General features: G+C 51.0%; 5 protein-coding genes across 5 annotated transcripts; 2 read left to right on the plus strand and 3 right to left on the minus strand.

Annotated features, from left to right (window-relative positions):
• Nucleotides 1-592: 592 nt before the first annotated feature.
• On the plus strand, nt 593-1,691 carry CLUP02_16745 (uncharacterized protein; the record flags this gene model as incomplete). Its single annotated transcript, XM_049295663.1, has 2 exons — nt 593-628; nt 696-1,691. The coding sequence occupies 2 exons, from the start codon at nt 593-595 to the stop codon at nt 1,689-1,691; spliced, it is 1,032 nt and encodes a 343-aa protein (XP_049152810.1).
• A 1,848-nt stretch (nt 1,692-3,539) lies between these two features.
• Nucleotides 3,540-4,076, minus strand: CLUP02_16746 (uncharacterized protein; the record flags this gene model as incomplete). The annotated part of the gene is made up of 1 exon (XM_049295664.1): nt 3,540-4,076. One exon carries the CDS (start codon nt 4,074-4,076, stop codon nt 3,540-3,542), a length of 537 nt encoding a protein of 178 aa, XP_049152811.1.
• A 969-nt stretch (nt 4,077-5,045) lies between these two features.
• On the plus strand, nt 5,046-6,515 carry CLUP02_16747 (uncharacterized protein; the record flags this gene model as incomplete). Its single annotated transcript, XM_049295665.1, has 2 exons — nt 5,046-5,615; nt 5,673-6,515. The coding sequence occupies 2 exons, from the start codon at nt 5,046-5,048 to the stop codon at nt 6,513-6,515; spliced, it is 1,413 nt and encodes a 470-aa protein (XP_049152812.1).
• Nucleotides 6,516-7,599: 1,084 nt separating this feature from the next.
• CLUP02_16748 (uncharacterized protein) lies at nt 7,600-13,204 on the minus strand (the record flags this gene model as incomplete). The annotated part of the gene is made up of 3 exons (XM_049295666.1): nt 7,600-11,471; nt 12,021-13,031; nt 13,123-13,204. 3 exons carry the CDS (start codon nt 13,202-13,204, stop codon nt 7,600-7,602), a joined length of 4,965 nt encoding a protein of 1,654 aa, XP_049152813.1.
• Nucleotides 13,205-14,311: 1,107 nt separating this feature from the next.
• On the minus strand, nt 14,312-16,392 carry CLUP02_16749 (HK97 family phage prohead protease; the record flags this gene model as incomplete). The annotated part of the gene is made up of 5 exons (XM_049295667.1): nt 14,312-14,797; nt 14,860-15,696; nt 15,757-15,897; nt 15,963-16,195; nt 16,260-16,392. The coding sequence occupies 5 exons, from the start codon at nt 16,390-16,392 to the stop codon at nt 14,312-14,314; spliced, it is 1,830 nt and encodes a 609-aa protein (XP_049152814.1).
• Between the last annotated feature and the right edge of the window lie 3,575 nt (nt 16,393-19,967).

Genomic DNA, 19,967 nt, shown 5'->3' on the forward strand with positions numbered 1-19,967 from the left:
TTTTTTTTTTTCTTTGGCCAACTTTTTGCTGGGTCCCCTTCTTTTGTGCCAACGTTGCCTGTTCACCGGGTCCTCCTTTCCCACCCATCCCCGTGTAGGGAGTAGGTAGTGCGTAGGTGTGTGTAAGCCCGTGGTTCCCACATTCACACCCTATTGCGTCACAAGAGACGAAGATCCGGATTGCGGTTCAGCCTCGCTGTCCAGTGTCCCTGTGTCCCTGTGCAGAAATTCCTGTTTGATGGCGTTGAGGGGGGAGGGGTGTGAGGTAATGATGCTGTTGATTCTCATGGCATCCGATTTCACTTATACCAACCTGTGTACCTAGCTTTCCCCCAATCTTCTTAGATGACCTTTTTTTTCTTTCCAATTTTGAAAAAGATTCCCATATTCATTGAACAAACTCACTCTGATCTCTTTTCACTTTATTGGAAGGGGGGAGATATCTAAACACATTGAGCTAAACGCCTACTACACCGCGACCACCAAATTCAACTCACACCCCATCTGAATAGCTTCACTCGAGAAACCTCACTGAAAGGGCGATTGAGAGGTTCTCATTTCCACATATCAATAAACCACCCCCGTCAGATTAATGGACTCGGACACAATGGCCAGAAACAAGAACAAGGTAAGCCGCTCATCCACTACGATACACTCTCACTGTAAGTCACGGTGTTAATGGTGAGTTCCTCTAGAAGGGCCAAGGCCAAGGCGCCGCCGGCAACCAGAACCAGCCGGGCAATAGCAGCAAGCCCGAGGAGACGAAGCCTGAGGAGCAGCAGCAGTCTTCCCTAGACCAAAAGACGGAAGAGCAGAAGCCCGAAGGTACCACACCGGTCGGGGAGTTCGGTAACCCCGCAGAAGGCGAGGGTGCCCCCACCACCGATGAGAAGAAGGCCGAAGATAGTAAGCCGGAAGACGCGGCTGCCAAGACGGACGACAAGACACAACAAGAAGATGAGAAGAAGCCCGGCGACGACGTGAAGCCCGAAGATGCTGCCGCCGGCGCCGACACCCAGTCAAAAGACAAGAAGCCTGAGACGGAAGAGCAAAAGCCCGTTGGGCAAGAGACCACGGACAAGAAGCAGGCCTCGTCAAACCAGGCCGGCGTCGAAGACGAAGCGGAGCCAGAGTCCGTTGTCGACAACGACAAGAAGCCCGCCGTAGGAGGCAAGGAGCAGGAGCAAGCAGAGCCCGCAAAGGTACGCTCCCGCGACTCTGGCCGCACAGAACGAGAAGCTGACCTCGAGGAGCCCACTGAACTCCAAGACGACGAGGAAGGTGAGGGCGAGTACTACGACGACGACGAGGAGTTTGAAGAAGGCGAGGACGGCGAGGTCTACGACGACGACGAGTACTACTCTGGCGACTCGCAAGACGAAGGCGAGTACGACGATGATGAGGACTACGACTCCCAAGAGGAGGAAGAAGAGGACGACGGTGGCAACTACACGACTGCGCAAAAGGGCGGCAACCAGAACCAGCAGATGATGCAGCGCCAGCGCCAGCAGCAGATGCAGCAGCAGCAACAACAGCAGATGATGATGCAGCAACAGCAGCAGCAGCAGATGCAGGGCGGCGGCGGCGGCGCGGGCAAGAACCCGCTCAAGCTGAGGCTTGACCTGAACTTGGATATTGAGATTACGCTCAAGGCCAAGATCCACGGTGATTTGACGCTGGCATTGCTGTGAGTATTCCCTCTTTTCCTCTCTGTTCACGGTTGATTATGTCTTTTCTCTGGATCTTTTTCCCTCTCTTCTTGTTGGTCAATGCTTTGTTACCCCAAATCTGCAGTAGTGTCCGCGATTCAGATTTTCTGCGTTTGCTGCCCACTGCGCTTCTACCTGCTGTCGAACTCTGTCACGTAATGCCATCACCGTTTTCCGTGTGGGGACCGATTTTCGGGCCTCGCTGGGGGGGCAGTGTTCGCAGCGGCGAGTCAGCCAGAATACTTCTCAAGTCCAGTCTCCGTTGTTTTTCCTTTGTCTTTTTGACGAGAGCTGGCAAACTGTGGGAGAGGATAGGAAACGGTTGTTCCCTATCCTACACACAAACACCTCCACAATTCTTCTGGGCCGAGGTCGGTGGTGCATCTCGGCAGGCGAGGCAGTAGCACGAAAGTTCGTGCGCAGTCCGTCGACCGTTTTTTGAGATGCGGCATCCGTGTACCCCTCGGCCATCAGACCCGAGCGAAAGCGGTTTAGGAGAGACTGACCGCGACGGTTTCTCCCTAGATCAATGTAAAAAAGCACGTCGACAACCACCACAGACCCGAAACCAACAAGGGCCGCTCAACGCTCTGGGCATTCTCTTTACGTCATCTTTGCGTTCGAAAAAGATTCGAATTCCTTGTCCACAAGGCTAACTGCATAGCGACATGATGTAGAGATGGGTAATCGCGTCTACCACGACAAGCACTCCCCCTGCTCTTCGACAGCGGAAGCGGGAGTGTCCAGCATCGAAATCAGTCATTACGATCGAAATGTTTCAACATACCACAAATTTTAACGGCATAAAGGCGAAAAGCTTTCTGCAGAGAGGGAGAGGCGTAAGCGGGTATAGGATTTTTTGTTAACGAGTTTTCTTTGTTCATTCTTACAGAACGCGAGACCGCTTCGTGCGTGTTTGCTTGCTAGTCTCCGTTTAGAAGACGGTGTTATTCTCGGATGGGGAAGTTTGTCGGTGTGCCAATACGTCCCACAGCGAATCGAGCTTGTCAGACTTAGCGGCGGATACGATCTGGTCCCCAGTGTAATTTTAGCCGCCGAAATGAGATTTTTATGAACCCACTTTGACAGGTGTTCGTCGTCTTCTATTCTCCACATTCGATGAGCTAGTCCAACCTTCCGAACAGTACGGAGTATACATAGATTGCTGGAACTTCCATTGCGGAATCCAGTGGATGACCTGAGAGTGTGTACCGTCCGTTAGATTCTGGTTTACCATTCCGTCAAGTGTCAAACAGTGAAGTGAGCTACTACTCTGAGTATCGTGAACGGTGAAGATTGTCTTGACTAGCAGGGGCCGTGGGCCAATACGGCGACCTGCATTTTGGCGAGTCTCGTATCATGCCCGTGGACGAATATGCGAGGATTCGCACCCGTCGGCCGTGGTGAGAGGGTCAGTTACCGGTGAATATCTTCAAGGTGTGACTGGTGTGGTCCCGGTCAATATGCGGTGCTCGTACCCGATGCGTGCGCTCCCGCATCATCGACATCACGAGGATGGCAAACCGCGCCTGCCCAAAGCCCATTCACGTTACCCGATCCGCGAGGTTGGCCGAGTGCAGCATCACAATGCAGTAAGAGTGAAGTGCCAATGCGGTCGAGTTCCAATGATGAAACATTTCAGCCTCATCAGGTGTCCACCGGGCAGAAGCAGGTGCAGGGGATAAAACCTGTTTTTTGCGAGTTCCTCACGATGTTGACAGCGGGCGATCGCAGGCCACCCCCTCCCAGGCTCCCCAGGGGAACGGAAGAGGCACTGCGGCTGGGCCAGAAGGACGGTACTCATGTACTCAACGGATGACCCGCAATGATCTAGACCGATGGCAGAGATTCTGCTCCATATTTTTGAGTCGTGTCCCGTACCGCTTTTCGCCGCCGCCGCGTCGTATCCGCGGGATCGATCATATTTGGGCACGTTATGGCGGGAAGCCAAGCTTGGCGGGAAGCCAAGCTTGGCGGGAAGAGTGGTCGTCGGGTGGGTGCAGTTCCAAAAGGCAAGAACGGTTGGTAGACTCTGTTCGGACGACGTCTGGTAAGACAATCGTGCCAGAATAATGGGATTGTGTGACCGGTCAAAGTCGCAAGCGTTGAGCGACTTTGATTAGCGTTGTGTGTCCGCCGTTGCACAAACGCTGTCGTTAACCGACCTCCTTTCCGACTGAAGCGAAAGAAGCTGCCCAGAGGTGAGATCATCGCTGGAGCTATGACCAAACTGCCCGCTCGAACTGGACAATGAGTGACGGGGGAGAGATTGCGCTTGGGAGGGGGAAGCTCTGTTGACAGGGGACGCGTGGCATACCCGAGACGTCCGGAGGAAAAGCGCCGAAGGTGAATAGCATCTCTTTGCATGGTCGTCCAACCATCCTGCCGTCTGTGCCGTCGTCAGGGGGTGAGAACGGAGTCGCAAGGGGCGCTTGGCCCATACAACGTCAGGAGCGGGGCAGCTGCGGGGAAGAGTGTGGCGCCGACGCTAGGAAGGCAGCCACATTTGGCAAAACGGCGGGTGATCTGCGAGAAAACGGTGGAAAACACTCCGTTATCAACCTTGTCTCCGTGTTTCGTCCACAATAAGTGTAAGGGTAATGCCGTTATTGCAGTCGGATCCAGGATAACAGAAGACTTCTCCACCAGAGAGTTCAGGCCGGCAGGCAGAAAGATGGCTGAGTGTGGCGCTTGAACGTTTGATTCTGGTGTGGTGGTGCTGTGGTGGTGCTATTGCTGGTCGTAGTAGAGCTTGTAACCAGAACTCTCAAATTCGAACTAGGCGGCGTTGAGGATTGCCATGCTGGGTTTTGCCCTCCATCTTGATCGTTGTCGTCGAAGGCATGTGTCGCTGGCCATCTCGAGCTGATGTGATGTTGGCGGCGAGGTTGTATTCGCACAGAAGTCGAACATGTGCATTCCGGAAATGCATGTTGTCGTTGGTAAGGCTATTCGCGGTAGATGGGATTTCAACTGTAACACCCGGGCCGCATAGAGTTTGCACCACGCACGGAAATACAACGTCGGATCGCAATGGTGGTAGATCGGGGGCGGTTGTGAGAGTTGAGTGTGACAGGGAGAGGGAGAGACGGGCGGAACGTGCGTCACTGGGACGGGACAACGGCAGCCGATGGGACCCGCGTCCACGGCGGAGGAGAAACCAATGTTCCTCAGTGAGTGAGATTACATAAGGTAGATACGAATTGATAAGATAGCTAGATATTGTGGCTGGACTTGGTGGCTTTCACCATTGTGGCAGAAGCGGGGTTGTGGCTTGACCTCACCTTATCGCGGGGCCGTGTGTGGGGCAACGACGCATGAATGGGAGCATGAAGCATGACGGAGCTCCAAACCCAAGCAACCCAGACAAATAAACAGTCTGTTGCGAGATTGGACGACCTAGGACGTGTTGACCGCGACCACCAAACAAAGCAACAAACAATCACGCGTTTGAGCTATATCGCAGCTATTATCACGCAACTCCTTACCAGACAGAAGCTTCATTCTCGCATCAGCTTCGCATCAGCGGTCGAATTACAGCAACACCCATCACCAACATCACCAACCTCACCTTCAGTCACGATGCCCGACCTCAACTCTGTTCCGGCCTCGCCACATCCTCATAGCACCTCGCGGCGCTCTTCTTCTCATCAGATGCCGCCTCCTCCACTTCCAGCGCAATCTTCCGACTCCTCGGCCCTCAACATCCTTCCGTCAAACCAGAACACAGTCAACCATCCGCCCTCCAACCCTCCCGTAGGATCTCCACCGATGGCTCCAGCAGTAGCAGCATCGCCGCCAGCCTTCCCTGAGCCCTCTGTCTCCGGCCCAGGCCCCATCCGTCACCCGCGACCCATCACCGCGTCCGATCTTCACATGCAGTTGGAAAAAGAGCAAGAGGCAGTGGTGCGCCAGGCAGACTTACACGCTCCAGGAATACCAAAGGCTAACCACGAGTGATAGGTGAACCGCCTCACACGAGAGCTCCAACTTCTTCGAACAGCGCAGAACGCCTCCGTGGCATCCAACGCCTCTTCGACATCAGCCTCGAACACGACCGAAGCACCCGACACCCATCTCCTCTCCGGCGCCGCTTTCTCCACCCCCGCCGTCCCGTCCAACAGCTCCCGCCGACACCACCGCACCGCGTCCAACGCCAGCACCCGAAGCCAAACCGCCGTAGCGGGCTCAGCCGCCGCATCCACCATGTCCATCCCCATCGCCCGGCCCCCACAACCGGGTCGCCAAGACAGCGTGGCCTCCCGTCACAGCTTATCGTCCTCGCCGGCACCGTCGCAACACTATCTGGACCCGACCAGCACCAGTGGCCTGACATACTTCCAGCAGCAGCGTCTGCCGCAGCAGCATACCGGTAACACCTCGGTCGCCGCCACGCCCGGCGGCAGCGAGGCGCAGCTTTCGCCCGGCCTAATGACCACGACGTCGCGGTACGAGGAGACAGCATTGCACCGACAGGAACTAGAGAAGGCCAAGCAGGAGAACGAGGTGCTGAAGCAGAGGATTCGAGATCTGGAGAAGATGGTCAGGGAGAAGACCGCCGCCGCTGGAAGGGAGCGGAGCGAGAGTACGAGCAGCGCAAATGCTTCAGCTGCGGCTGCGGCGGATGCCACCAGCGTTGGCGTCACTACTGGAGGTGCTGGTATAGCCGGCTCCAGCAGACGTCCTGGAGGTGAGAGGGAGCGGTCTTTGACGGCTATGAGCGTCGCGAGCAGTGTTGCTGTTGGTGTGCCTGATGAGGAGGTGCAGGTTGGTGAGAGTGCGGCGAGCTCTGGCGTGAAGCCCTGAGAACCGTCGACAGTGGAGGCGGATGTTTCCTTATTCAAGACATTGCTAGCGATGAGATTATTGTGAATGAATCATGGGTCATGACAACACTAAGAAAGGCGTTTGGGAATTGCAGATGAGGGAACTTGCCCTCACAAAGGGGCGAATCCGGCTCACGACTTTTCATAGTAATAGAGACATTGAACCATCACGGATTATGAACTTGCATTATTACAGAAGCATTTTAGTCTGGGCGTGTCAATATCTTGTTCCTAGTTCGATTGAAATGAGTTTTGAACGGATAGAGTTGAGTTCTAAAATGAAGACGATTTTAACAGGTTGTAAAAGTGATGGCCTAATTCAAGGCATTGGAAATAATTTGAATGTCAAGATATTGCTTTCAAATGCAATGTTTCTTTTTCTTGTACTATATATAAGGCGATACAAACATCATCTTGACAGAACCGGAGAGAAATCATTGCAATTTACAGCTACATCAGATTTCTGAAAGCTTCATGTAATTCCAGAGAGCTACACAATCCGCATTGTCGACTTGCGGTTTCGCAGTACCCATTGCTGAGCCTATTGATCCATTGCTATTGCAAGGCCTTGCTTCAAGAATATGACTTGACCATATATCACATTTACTGGAGAGTTAACTCAAGCTTGGACGATCCATAGATGAAAGGTTCGAGGTCATAATGAGAGCCATCTTGATGATGCCATGTAGTCAAGTTGCTGAGTGGCTCTCACTCTTTCGAGTCCAAACCCTTAGCTTTGAAGACACCTTTTTCAAGGTCATTGGATTACGATTAATTTTGTTCAAGGTCAATCACTTAGTCGAAGAAAGACTCGGTACCAGCCTACGAGGGGAGTTCTTGACATATTACAAGTGTTCACCACCCATACCGACCAACACACAGCATCATGTTGAAGAGGAATTTCTCATTCGTTCGTTATCTCAATCTTTGCCTTGAGGGCGGTATCTCGGTATCATTCCAAGACTTCATTTTCCTCCAGTGTGGTGCACTCCCCAGTATTCAGATAGGTCGTAAACCGGAAAAAAGAAAGGCCATCCTCCTCTCCTCCAAGAAACGATCCCCATCTAATTCCAAAGATCACACTGACACTCATTACCAGACCAGAACTCGAGACGAGTAAACTTGCACTTGGGCAAGGTCCCGCGGTTGCAGCAGTGGTTGCAATCCGAATCCACCAAACAAGTCAAGCCCTTCCAGTTCTCAGTGCAGGGCTTACACTCGCACATACCCTTCTCACCGCACAGCAGGTTCCCCTTGCCAGCACAGTCGAGCGCGCTCGAGTCGCAGTCCCGGCTGCCACTGCACATGAAGGAGCGGCAGCGGCACGTGTCCTTCTCGCAGACCGAGACCTCGTACTCTGTGCACCCGATCGTGGCGCACTCCTTGTGCGCGGTACACTTGTCGCCCTCGGCGAGACGGCGGGGAGGCTTCTCGGCGGCACAGGCGCAGAAGTTGGCTTCCTTGTCGAGGGGGCCGTCGGGGATGGTGCAGGACTTGTAGGGCTTGTCTTCGAAGCAGCGGATCGTGGAGCAGTCGTCGTGCGAGGCGCAGCCGACGCCTTCGGATTGGTAGTAGTCGCACTGGCAGCCGCCCGAGAGGCCGACACCGCCGGTGTCGTCTGAGGTAGGCTTGATGCACTTGCCGCGGCGGTTCTTGGTGCCGTCGCAGGGGAGGCCGTCGCAGTGGGAGTCGACTGTGCAGAAGGCGCCCGGCTTGAGGGTGAGGGCATCGCATAGACAGATGGGGTCTGCTCCGGGGAAGTCAATGAGCGGGCGACAGGCGGAGAAGTGGTTTGCGTCGCACTTCAGGTGTTCGCAGTCTGCTGGCGCGGTGCAGGGCTCGAAGAGCTTGGGGCGGTTGACGCAGCGGCAGGTTGGCTTGGGATTCGCGCCCTGAGTGATACAAGCGTATGTCTGGTTACTACCACAGGGGAGGGAAGAGCAGTCCTGGGTCGTGTTGCAGCCGATGATGGAGGTCTGGGAGGGGTCCCAGGCCGAGAGGGTGACGGTGAACAGCGCGGAGGCTGTGGAAGAAGAACCGTTCTTGGTGGCTGTGGGGAATAACCAATCGTTATCGCCAGTCCAGGAGGTTCTTGAAGTAGAACCATTGGAAGAGATGCTGCTTGTCGGGGAGTCTGTGGACAACGTGATGAGGTTTGTCGGGGATGTGTAGTTCACAGGCAACGCAGTGTTGGTGTACATCCCAGGCACCGGAGTGGCTGGAGTCTTGGTGTAGCTGAGGCTCTCGGAGAGGACACATCGACAAGCACCATACAAGCAGGCACCGAACCGGGGCTGAGGGCATGCAAGAGAGCCGCACTGGGCGTCGGCGGTACACATCTGGGTAGGGCGCGGAAGCAAGGAGGCGGCCGAGGCGGCAACGGAAGACGCGGAAGCGGCAGCTGACAAAGAGTTATGCGCCAACAGACAGGCCTCGACCTCACCACCTTCATCTTCCTGACGACGGTGCTTCGACGGGGGCGGAGGCGGAGGCGGCTTGGTGGATCCGTCTGCGATGATAACCTTGTTGCCAGAACCGCACCACGTCTTCTCAAAGATGACGTGCTTCTCGAACCGAATGCGCAGCTTCCTCTCCGAGTGCTTCGTGCCCTCCTCAACGTGCGAGGGGTGATATTGCCAGTTGACGAGGCCGGACTCGGGCGGCATGCCGGGGTTGTTTTGCGCCATGTTCGGGCGTGGCGCGTACGTGAAGATCTTGACAAAGTCTCTGTCGTTGATGCCCAGCTTCTGCTTCAAGATGTTTTGAATCTGCTCCACCTGCCAGCTATACGCTGTCCGCATCGCCGAGTCCTGATACTGCAAGGAAGGGCCCCTCATGTCCTTGTGAGCGCGGGTGATGATGCCGGCCCAGAGCCACGTCTTGGTCTTGACGTCAAAGGGCTCGCCCGAGTTCTTTGCCGCGAACTCGACGAAGCCCGGGTTGCGCGTGGGGACCTTGCCGTCCTTGAGCTGCCTGTAGGAGCCGCGATTGTTGCCCCAGGAGAGGAAGTCCACGACGCCTTCTCCAAAGTACTCAATCTGCGATCTTGGGTAGATCCTGGCCCACTCGGTCGTGTCGCCGCTGCCGAACTCCGCACCCAGGCTGAAGGTGGGAATCTCCCATATGTGACTGGTCCAGACGCCGGCCGGGGACGCGACGACCACGGCGGTGCAGCCCCAGACGGGTCCGGAGCCGCCAAAGCGCGGCCTGTTCGTGTACGTGCCGTCGACCTCTTGGTTGAACCTGACCATGGAACTCGTGGACCAGATCTCCGGGACGTTGGTGACGCCGCCGTAGCCTGGGCCTCGCTCGTCGACGACATGGCGCATGCGGGTGTACCACCATCGCTCACCGCCGATGGAGTCCTTGGGCTCGATCATGATCTCTGATTCGAGATCTATCTCCGCCTGAATCGGGCCCTTGGCGGGGTCGTTGGAAGGGGGTGCTCGGGGCTTGAGGCGCGAGGGACCTTCGAGGGGCGGGGGAGGGAACTTCTTGTAGTCGCACACGCTCAACTTGGGAGAGCCGAGACCGCAGGCGATCATGCGTGGGCAGGTTCCTTCATCTTGTCTGAGCTTGAGCTTCTTTGCTGGAGGGCGAGGGGTACCAGTGTCGGACGGGCGGGGAGTATCTTCGTCGTCGGAAGGGGGGGGAGAATTGTTAGCGGAAGGACGAGTCGTATCCTGGTTCGGATCGCGAGGGGGACTCGGTCTGAGGTCAAACCGGACGGGGGCCTCCGGCTGCGTGACAAGTCCGTCTCCGCACCAGGCATCTCGGTGGATGATACTCTTCTCGAAGCGAACCACGAGCTCCTTCTTGCCACTGGGGCCCTTGGGCGTGTACTGCCAGCTGAAGAGGCCGTCCCAGGGGTTCGAGGCGCGGCGGTCGGCAGGGGGTGTGGCGCGGCCCAAATCGTACTGGAAGTCCTTGTCGAGCACTTCTTTGGGTTCGTACCCGTAAATGGTGATGTACTTCTTGTCAATCTTGCACTTCTCGGTGAGAATCGACATGATCATGGAGTTTTGGTGAGCGTAGTACATCTTGCCCGTCGTCTCGATGGGAACGAACATGATTGTGCGGAAGAATTGGTAGTTATCGCCGTAGAGGGGACCGCCGGGGAGGTTCATCGGGCACAGCGCGGGATATTCCTTCTGCTTGGGCGTGTCGAGCGAGCCATACTGAAGGAAGCGGTTGACGTTCTGCTCAAAGTAGTAGGGCTCTCGGTAGCCCTTCTCGACCTTGAAGTACTTCTCTTCATCAGGCGGGATGTTGAAGTTGGGAATCTCCCACAGGTGGTTGGCGTAGACGCCCTCGGGGGAAAAGGAGGCGATGATGGTACAGCCCCAGACGGGACCGGCGCCGCCGCCGTGGGGGGTGGGACCGAAAGCTTCCCAGGAGGCCGAGGAGTCGTGTCCCGTCTTGCTTCCCATGGCCAGACCGGGACCGTAGTACTTTGCGACGCGGCGCATCTTCTCCCACCACTCGTACTCGCCTTCGTGCCATTCTTCAGGTTCGGAAATGGTCTCGGTGAGAATGTCCTCGTCCCACCAGCCTTGTCGAGCTTCCAGCTTGTTGTTGTCATCCTGGCATGAGAGACACTTTCCGGCCATGCAGCCGGCGGTGGGCTTGGGCTTCTTGGTCGTGTAAGTGGTTGTGGTGGTGGTTTCGATGCTAGTACAGAGCTGCGTGGTTCGACAGGTGGCTGTCGCGCAGCTGGTGGTGAAGCTGCTCGTTCCCTGGCTTCGAATTTGCGAGACGACACATGGTTGAGTACAGTGAGGAGCGATGGTGTATGTCTGGGTGCAGGATGAGGTTGAAGTGGACGTGGATGTCTCCTTCTCGGACTGGGAGGGTTCGGGTTCATCAGGCTCCGTTTTGCCCGCTGGTTTATTGGTGCCGAAGCCAATATCCATGCCATGGCCAAGGATGTTGCGTGCTTTGTCGATGATGTCGAGGCCGAGGTCGATTCTGAAGTCGAAGAGGGATTTCTCGTCGTCATCATCGCTTGTGTGTCCGCGGCCGTCGTCATCGCTGCCATGGCCGTCGTCGCCTCCATGATCATCGTCTCCTCCATGATCGTCGTCATCTCCGCCGTGGTCATCATCTCCTCCATCATCATCGTCGTCGCCGCCATGGTCGTCATCTCCACCATCATCATCGTCTCCTCCGTGGTCGTCGTCGTCGCCATCATCGTCATCATCATCGCCGCCATGATCATCATCGTCATCACCACCGTGGTCGCCGTCATCATCGTCATCTCCGCCGCCGCCTCCTCCATGTCCAGGATCGCCAGGTATAGCAACTCCCTTCGTAGAGGTGTGTCCAGGAAGTGTAACTCCATTAACCGACGACGGGGGCTTCTCAGGCTTCTCAGGCCAGGGATAGCCGAGGGGGTTGGCCGAGGGGGCAGGCAGGCAGATCTCATCAGGGACAAGGCAATCCGGGTTGCAAAGATCAAGCGAGATGCATCGCCAGGCGGGGAAACTGGTCGTGATGACATCGCCGTTGATGGTAGTCCCGGTTGGGACGTCGATGGACAGCCAGGTGACACTGGTGGTCTTCAAGCTTCCATCTGTCTTCTTTCCGGCCAGAGGCTCGACGGTGATGGTGCCGGAAGGCGGGACAAGGGCAGGGTTGGATGTTTCTGTGGGCTGGGAACTTGTTGATGCAGCGGAAGCCTTGCTCGACGTCTTCTCTGATCCGGTTGTAGGCACGGACGAGTTTGTCTGGAGTGGAAGAGTGCTAGATGCAATGGGCGAGGCAGGGGGAGCAGTGGTGCTGACTGGGACAGGAGTTGTGGTTCCCGAACCAATCCCGGAGGATGAAGAGACTGAAGGCTTGGATCGAACAGACGGCGTTGGTACACTCAGAGGGGCCGAATTGTTGGCAGATTGGAATCCACCAGAGTTGAGAGTCGACATGGTAGATCTCGAAGGGGCTGAGGAATTGGACGAGAGGTGGCCGCCAGATCTGAGGGTAGTCATGGTGGAGTTGATCCAAATGGGAATGCTACTGGTTCTGTTCGTCGACAACAGAGAGCTCGTAGTTGAGTTCTTCCAGATAACGGTTTGAGATGTGAAGGTTCCACCAATACCGCTACCTGGTCCAGTCCAGAAGATGCCAGACGCCGTAGTAGTATGCTGGACACTTGTCACATTGTGACTAGGGAACAAGTGAGTCCAAGACGACGAGACGATGCCGGTGCCATTGATTGAAGTCGTAAAGTTTCGAACGGACGAGGCTATGCTGCTGAAGAAGCTGCTGAGAGCAGAAGAATTGGACAGCGTAGCAGAAGGAGCGGCGACAATCGGGCCTTCAGAAGTCGTGGAATCGTAAAGAGTGTAGACCTCAGTGTACGTGGTAGGGACCCAGGTGGTCTTTCCACAGGCACAAGGGCAGACAGAGGAAGATCCGTTGTTGAACTTGGGGGCGACGGTGCCGGGCGTCAAGTTCTCACAGGCACACTCGAGAGCGGTAGTGACGGTCGGGACGGATTCTGCAAAATATTATCAGCTCATTGTCAATCGCCATAAGGACATTGCAAGAAGATAGAAAGAAATAACAGGATCATTGATGATGATACTTACGGGCGAGAGTAAGGGCAAGCAACTGGAACAGTAGCAGAACCCAAAGGACTCCGGGAGCCCAATGGAGTCGGGCGGCGGCCATCCTTACTGTAGACGACGTCAGATAAATATCAAACAGTTGTCGAGCTCAACGAAAACTTACTGGCAGTGGGATTGAAGGCAAACGACTGAATGCCAGAGGATGGGAGTGAGGTTTGGGGGATTCCGTAGATCGCAAGTGTTTGGCAAGTCACGATGGGTTGGGTTGGTGATGAGGGGAAGAGAGGGGAGGAAGGTAATGGAGTGAGAATAGAAGAAAGAAACAAATTGATTTTCCTCCAGCTTGACTGTTGTGCGAGAAATATTCGAGGCCTCGGCTAAGACGAATACAAAAGATGGGGTGGATGAATATACCATAGACCCGTTCTTCATTCAAGGAAGGAGCTCAAGCGACGCAGTGAATTTGGGCATGATAATTCACCTTTCGTTCACCACCTTCATCCATATCGGGTAATTAAAGAAGATCACCATTACCGGAAGGTGAGACTCAGCAAGGATCAATGGTTCTGAGTTTATATCAGTGTTCTTCAAGTTGTATCACAGATAGAGAAGGTTTACATTTCTCTGGCAGGTGGTTCAGAGCTTGCAACATGACTTTCAGCCTTTTGATTCTCCTGCTTTCTTGCCTGACTGCCCTAGAAGAGACATGTTGTGGCATGATATGATGACGATAAAATTTGCCATGGAAGGTAATTCAATAGGAGTACATGCCATGAATTCTTTGTGGTATTGAGCTTCTACGCGTTCTATTTGGCCCCTCAGTTGAGCTACCAGACAATACTTATCACCACGTGCGAGTGTAGCAAATAGAAGAAGACTACTCGGCATAGGCTAAGGTAAGGTATGTTAATGCAACCATTCATGTGTCTCATTGCCTTTGATTCAAGAACCCTACACCGAAAGATTCACTTGAATTCCTTCGGTCGGAATCGCTATCACTGTTGGACAGGTCTTTGTCAAGCCGCTTTGTATTACCCAGCTCCATTGCTCTTGCCCTCTGAAAATGGACACTTCATAATAATTTCCAACTCAAGGGAAAATGTCCATGGTAATCTCAGAGATTGTATTCCCTGGAGATGCCAACAACCTCTTCAGAAATACTACTATGAAAACCTCGCAACTACATCAACGGAAAACGGTCTCTACCAACTCAAATTCTGCTCTTATCCCTGGTATCCTTGACAACATCAAACCCGGTCCACCCATCCAACTTCTCCCGAATCTCTTTGGCATACTGCGGAATGCCACCCGCAAAGTTGACCTGTTCAAACGCCTTACCCGGCATCGACCCACCCATATACGTCGACCGCGTCGTCGGGAACAAGCTCGCGTCGCTCAACTCGTTGATCCGCTGCTTCCACGCCTTGGTCGCGTCAGCGGTCGGGTTGACGTACTTGATGCTCTCCCGCTCAATCTTGCGGATGCAGTCGGCGATCCAGCGGCCCTGGACCTCGACCGTCGAGGGCCCGTTGCTCAGCAGCGTGGGACCGTGGGGGCCGTACATGTGGAACATGTTGGGGTAACCGCTGACGGTGGTGCCGAGGTAGGTGTTTGCCGCGGCTTTCCATTCGTCTTGGAGGTACGTGTTGTTTATGCTCTTTAGGCCCATGTTTGTCATGCCTCCGGTGGTGATATCCTAAGAAATTCTGTGTTAGCTTTTTGACGAGGTCTGCAACGTTACGCATGCAGGGCGAGGACATGGTACTGAGGTCCTTCGCCTTGTGCTTTGTCGCGTTCGACAACACTGGTACCAGATCCCATCCCCTTGCCTGTGCATATAAAGAGAAGAAGACTTACAAAACCAGTGGCAATGGCAACCACATCAAAGTCGTACGTCGTCCCATCCTTCAACCTGATACCCGTCTCCGTGAAGCTGTCAATCTCGTTCTTGCTAATGTCGACAACGTCCACATTGGCCTTGTTGAACTGCTCATAGTAGTTCTGCTCCAAGCAAGGCCTCTTGACGCCAAAGAAATGCGGCATCTTGTCCACCTTTGGCGCCAAAATATCCCTCTTCCTCGCATCCCCAATCCGCGTCCGCACGTTCCTCGCCCAAAAGTCGTACGCCTCCTTGTTTGCATCCGCATCAAACAACATATCCTTGTAGTTCCCCAACCAGAACCGGAACCCGCCGTGCTCCCACAGCTGCCGATAAAACGCCTCCCGCTCCGCAGGCGAGTCGTCAAAGGTGTTGCGCTCCACCATGCCGTAGAAGAAGCCGCCGAAGCACTTCTCGCGCAGCTGGTAGAGGCGCGGGTACCACTCCTTGCCGATGTTCTGCTCCTGCGCCGTGAGGTTGCGCTTGCCCATCGGCACCGCCAGGTTCGGCGTGCGCTGGAAGACCTTGAGCTCGCCGCTCTCGCCGACGGCTTTGCCCCATTCCTGGCAGATTTGGACGCCCGAGGCGCCGGTGCCGATGACGGCGCAGCGCTTGCCGCGGACGGGTACATCTTCTTCGGGCCAGAAGGAGGAGTGGTGGACTACGCCCTTGAATTTTTCGACGCCGGGCCAGTTGGGGATGTAGCGTTTTGAGGCCTAGAGTTTTGATGGTGAGTTCATGGCCAACGTGAGGAGTGAGAAGGGGGTTTGACTTACGAAACCGGCTGCGACGACAAAGTACTTGCTCTTGGCCAGGCGGCCGTCGGCGGTCTTTACGTGCCATTTGCCTTCGTCTGGATGGAACTGGGCGCCGGTGACGACGGTATCGAATGAGCAGTCTTTGGAGAGATCCAAGACCTGTGTGACTTATATCTTAGCTTTTGTTCAGGTGTATTCCTTGGAATTATCTTGTGTGGACTGACCTTATCAACGTGATCAAAGTACTGACGAAGCTCCTGGTAATTGGGGTAATTGGTTGACCACGTCCAGTCCCTGAACACCTCGGGCCACGAGAACTCATACTCTGGGACCTCTGAGTCGACTCGGGCACCGGGGTAGCGGTTCCAACGCCAGGTTCCTCCGAACGAGGTTCCGGCTTCGTAGATGACTGCTCGTAGGCCCATCTCCCGGAGAGTCTTTAGCATAAAGACTCCGCCTTTGATAATCATGTTAGTCTATGAGGGTGATCACTAGGTAAGATTTGCGGTTTGATCACTCACCAAATCCACCGCCTACGATGAGAACATCTACATCGAGGTTATCGGCGTAGGGCCCGTCTGTCTGACGACGCTTGGCATAGTCCGTCAGATCGGTCGCAAATTTCTTTTGCTGGGTAGCTGTAATCGTAGCCATGTCTGGAATTTGCAATATCAAATTCTCAGAAGTAAATGTCAAACAAGGATAATAATGATATGAAGGGTGTTGAAGCACGATGAACACTGCTCTTTCGTCCAATTTATCCAATTTACACACAGAGTCGAGGGAGTTCAATGCTTCTTATAGCCTCGTGTGACGACATACTGAAGTCTACCTTATCCAGTTCGTTTCGCTGAGACGTGTTGCTTTACGTGACATCAGACGACTGCAACGGGTATCCCTAGAGCATCCCCAGAGCACTCCCATGGGGACACTGTACTCCAACATCATGTACGGATACCTTGGAAGAGGCAACCGCAGTTACATTCTCCGCACCAACGTCTGCCCGCATTCGTGGCATTGCATCGATATCCCTATCAAAGATACTGCTATTGTCGGATTAGAAGTCCAATTCGACCGCGGCATACAGCCGACTGCGCAGGGGCCAATTGGGGGCCCTATTTACGATTATCATAGCCAGCCTAACCTACGGTTAGAACCTCCTTTTTATACCTACTACGCAGATATTTATATAGTTTAATTAATCTCTTCGTTAACTACGGTTCGAACTAACTACCTTATAATAGGGATACTAACACTAATTAGTAATTAAATTCTATTATTATAAATTAGTAAAGTATTTTATTATATAGAAAAGACGACCTCTTAATACCGCACGGGATAAGAGATTCGTATTAATTAACCTTATAAAAATAGATAAAAAAGGGGGCGATTCTCGAATACTATATAGAATTAAGTAATCGTAGCCCTTTATTACTTACGAGAGGTCGACGTTTATTATGTTAAACTACGTTAATTAACGGAACCGCTTAAGTAACTAGCCTTTTACTATTACCCTAAGTAGCTTTTTTATTAAACGATTTTTTTATAGCCGGCCCGCGATTAGAAATTAACTAGTTAAATTAGTAAAAATATAATATAAAAGAGTACTGCGTAATTAAAGAAGGGGATATCTAAATATAAATATTCTTATTTAGTAATAAAAATAACCCTATAGGAGTTATTAAGCTAAGAGATCTATAGTATATAAGAAAGTTTATTACTACGAGGACTTTATAAGTACGACCTTAAGCCCGCGATCTAAACGACCTCTTTATAACTCCCTTAACTACCCCCCGGGTATTACTTAGGAATATAATATAGGGAACGGTTTAATAAAGGAAGAGGGGATTTAGAGGTCTTAATAATATCGAGCTAAGAGTATTATAAATCTCGGAGATTAACCTAAGAAGAAGGTAGCTACCCTAAAGTAGTCCTACGACCTCTTACTAAAGTTATTATTAGCTTAAGAAAAGGCTAAAAAAACGAGGATCTAAGGGGAAAAGAAAAGAATCCTTTAGAGGGCTACTAAAGGGCTTCTTTTTTATACTAGCTCCCGGCGCGAAATTACTAATTTTAAGAAATTAACTAAGGAAGCTATTTAGAGATTATAAAGAGCACGAGGCTTAGGAGGCTAGAAGTATATAAAATAGCGGAAATCGGTAACTAATAAAGATCCCGAGACTAATTACTATATTTTTTTATAGTAATATAAACGTCTACCGCTATTATTATTAAAAGGAACTACTAAAACCTACCCTTTTTTACTAAATAAAAAGGAAGATCTTAGTAAGTACGATAGTTAGCGATTTAGAAGGGTAATAGTAATCGCTAAAAATAGTAAAAACGAGAGTAATAGCGAGATAGTAAGAGGAAGCGGGAATCTCTTAGACCCTAATAAATTCGTTAAGTAGTAAAAGTACGGATTTACTATAACTAGCGCGCGGATTAAATATATCCTTATTAAAATTAAATACGCTAGTAATTATTAATATAAGTATAAGCTAAAGCACGACCCTTAGCGAGTTAGGGTAAAAAAGAAGAGGACGAAACCCGATCTTAAATAGAATCCTAATCCTTTATAAATAGGTAAATATTAACCCGGACTATTAGGGGACGTAGATATATAAAATTATAGATTAGCCTAATAATAAGTAAATAGACGCGGTATTAATCTATTTAATTAAGGTCTATAAAAAAAAGGGGTTATAGGGGCAACCCCTATTTTATAAGATCGTAGACGACCTTAGTTACTAACTAGATAAATAGTTCGTAAGCGCAAGCCTAGGAATTATAAAAGTAGTTAATAAATTCCTCTATAAGCGAGGGGTATTACTAGTATAATTATAATCGTAAGAGCTATACGAAATACTAATAGTAATAATTATAGAAGAGGAATTCGTACTATAGAACTAAGCATAGGTCGATAGAACGTATAATCGCTTTAACGAATTTAGAAAAAGGGTAAACGACCTAGATTTCCTTTTTATAATTACTAATAGAAATCTGTTATTATAAAAGGATATACCGGGGTAAAATATAGTACTAGAAGTACGATAATTAACAATTCTATTTATTTCGATCTATAACTCGTCACCGCTACTAATACGAAATTTAGTACCGATCGGCTAATAAAAAAGGAAGTAAACGACCCGAAGTTACTAATAGTACGTAGCGACGTAGGGTTCGTATATAAATATTAAAAATCTAGCGGCGAATACGAGGTAATTTATAGACCTTAAAAAGATCTTCTTAAAAAAGAAATTATATTCTAAGGGGAAGTATAAGGTCTTATAAAAAACCCTAATAATGTTTTACGATTATTATAAAAAAGTTAGAATTAGAGAATATTAGTACTATTCGGTAATTAATATCGTACTCGTAAGTAAAGCCTCTAATTATTACTACGAAGCGGTGCGTAATCTCGATTAAAACGACTTTTTTAGTATAATTAACGTAATCCGAAGCCGCTTCAAGACTTACGATAAGAACCTAGAGCTCCTATCTAAGCTATGAGCGATTTTTTTTATATTTATAGCTAGGATAATAGAGGGTAAATTACGAGTAGAGATCCTTAAAGAGCTTATTAATTAAATCGATAAGCTAATAAAAACCTAGCTAAATAAGGGGATAAACGAGCGGAAAGTCGGATATTTTTATACCGCAATTTAGTATATACTAGAGATAAAAATCACCCTATACTAAGTACTTAAAAACTACGAGACGCTCTACTCGAGGCTAAGATCTAGTTTTAATATTAAAATAAAAATACTACGCTAAACCTATTTTTAAGTATATAACGGCCCTTATTAATAATATTAAGTTAATCGAACGTATAATAAAAAGGGAAAAGAGGCTAGATATAGCAATCGCTAGTAAGGAGGCCTAGATTTATTAAATAAATAGAGATTTAACTTACGGGTAGGGTAATAGAAGAAGTAATACTATATTTATAAAAAGGATAGATATTAGTTAAGTAACTACTCTGAGGAAGAGCGTACTAAATCGTATAAATAATATAAAACGTCGAGGGTAGTAGATAGTAAAACTAGCCCTCGTCGGTTTAACTAATTCTTTATTATATATAAGGGTAGATCTAGGGGCACGGAACCTAGTAACGGTAACTAAAGTAGCGGCCTAAAGTATATACCCCTTATAAAAGATTTAAAAAATAAAAAAGATCTTACCCCTTATATTAACGAATTAGATTATAATGAAATCGACGATATTAA

This window comes from Colletotrichum lupini, chromosome 9 (genome assembly GCF_023278565.1).
Source record: "Colletotrichum lupini chromosome 9, complete sequence".
NCBI lineage: Eukaryota > Fungi > Ascomycota > Sordariomycetes > Glomerellales > Glomerellaceae > Colletotrichum > Colletotrichum lupini.